The 757-nt window shown below is 42.4% G+C and overlaps 1 protein-coding gene across 1 annotated transcript; it reads right to left on the minus strand.

The window, feature by feature from the left end:
- Positions 1-271: 271 nt before the first annotated feature.
- Positions 272-727, minus strand: LOC117170020. Its single transcript, XM_033356535.1, has one exon. It carries the CDS (start codon positions 725-727, stop codon positions 272-274), a length of 456 nt encoding a protein of 151 aa, XP_033212426.1.
- Positions 728-757: the final 30 nt, after the last annotated feature.

The raw sequence follows: 757 nt of genomic DNA on the forward strand, positions 1-757 counted from the left end.
GGTTGTATATCTTTGTTGCCTTGAAGAGTTTGACCGCAGGGTCACTGCCTTCTGAGGTGTCTGCGAGTCTCTTGAGGGTCCTGATTGCTCTTTCTGCTATACCATTGCTCTCTGGATGGTAAGCCGATATCCTTATCTGCTGTATGCCCATGTGGTCAAAGAGTTCCTTTAGTTTTTTGCTCTGGAACGTCGGTTCATTATCGGTTATGATTTTTGTCGGTGTTGGATTGGTGTGCAGGAATTGATATAGTGCGGTGTGCACATCTTCCGTTTAAGGTTCATTATCGGTTATGATTTTTGTCGGGGTTGGATTGGCGTGCAGGAATTGATATAGTGCGGTGTGCCCATCTTCCGTTTTTAAGAGTATTAACCAGATGTATCTTGTGAGGCTGTCCTCTAGTAGTAGGAAATTTTTCCCTTCATACGTCAATTTGTCTGCGTTCAATATTTCGAACGGAGATTTGGCTTGTGCTATTATTACCGCGTCTGCCCGAATTCTTCTTTCATTGTTTTTGTTCGCATAGGTTGGGCATCCCTCTATGTAACTCAGAATCTGCTTGTTCATTTCTGGCCAGAAATAATGTTGTTGGATCTGTCTTAGGGTCTTGTCTGATGCCCAATGTCCGTTCTCGTGTGTCCGGGCAATTATGTTCTCCTGCATTTGAATTTTTCTGACAATTTTTGGATACATTGTCTTGATCTTATAATGTTGTTCCAATTTCATCATTTTTAGAGTTCGGTATATGAAAGAGGCCGC

This window comes from Belonocnema kinseyi, chromosome 3 (assembly GCF_010883055.1).
Source record: "Belonocnema kinseyi isolate 2016_QV_RU_SX_M_011 chromosome 3, B_treatae_v1, whole genome shotgun sequence".
Taxonomy (NCBI): Eukaryota; Metazoa; Arthropoda; class Insecta; order Hymenoptera; family Cynipidae; genus Belonocnema; species Belonocnema kinseyi.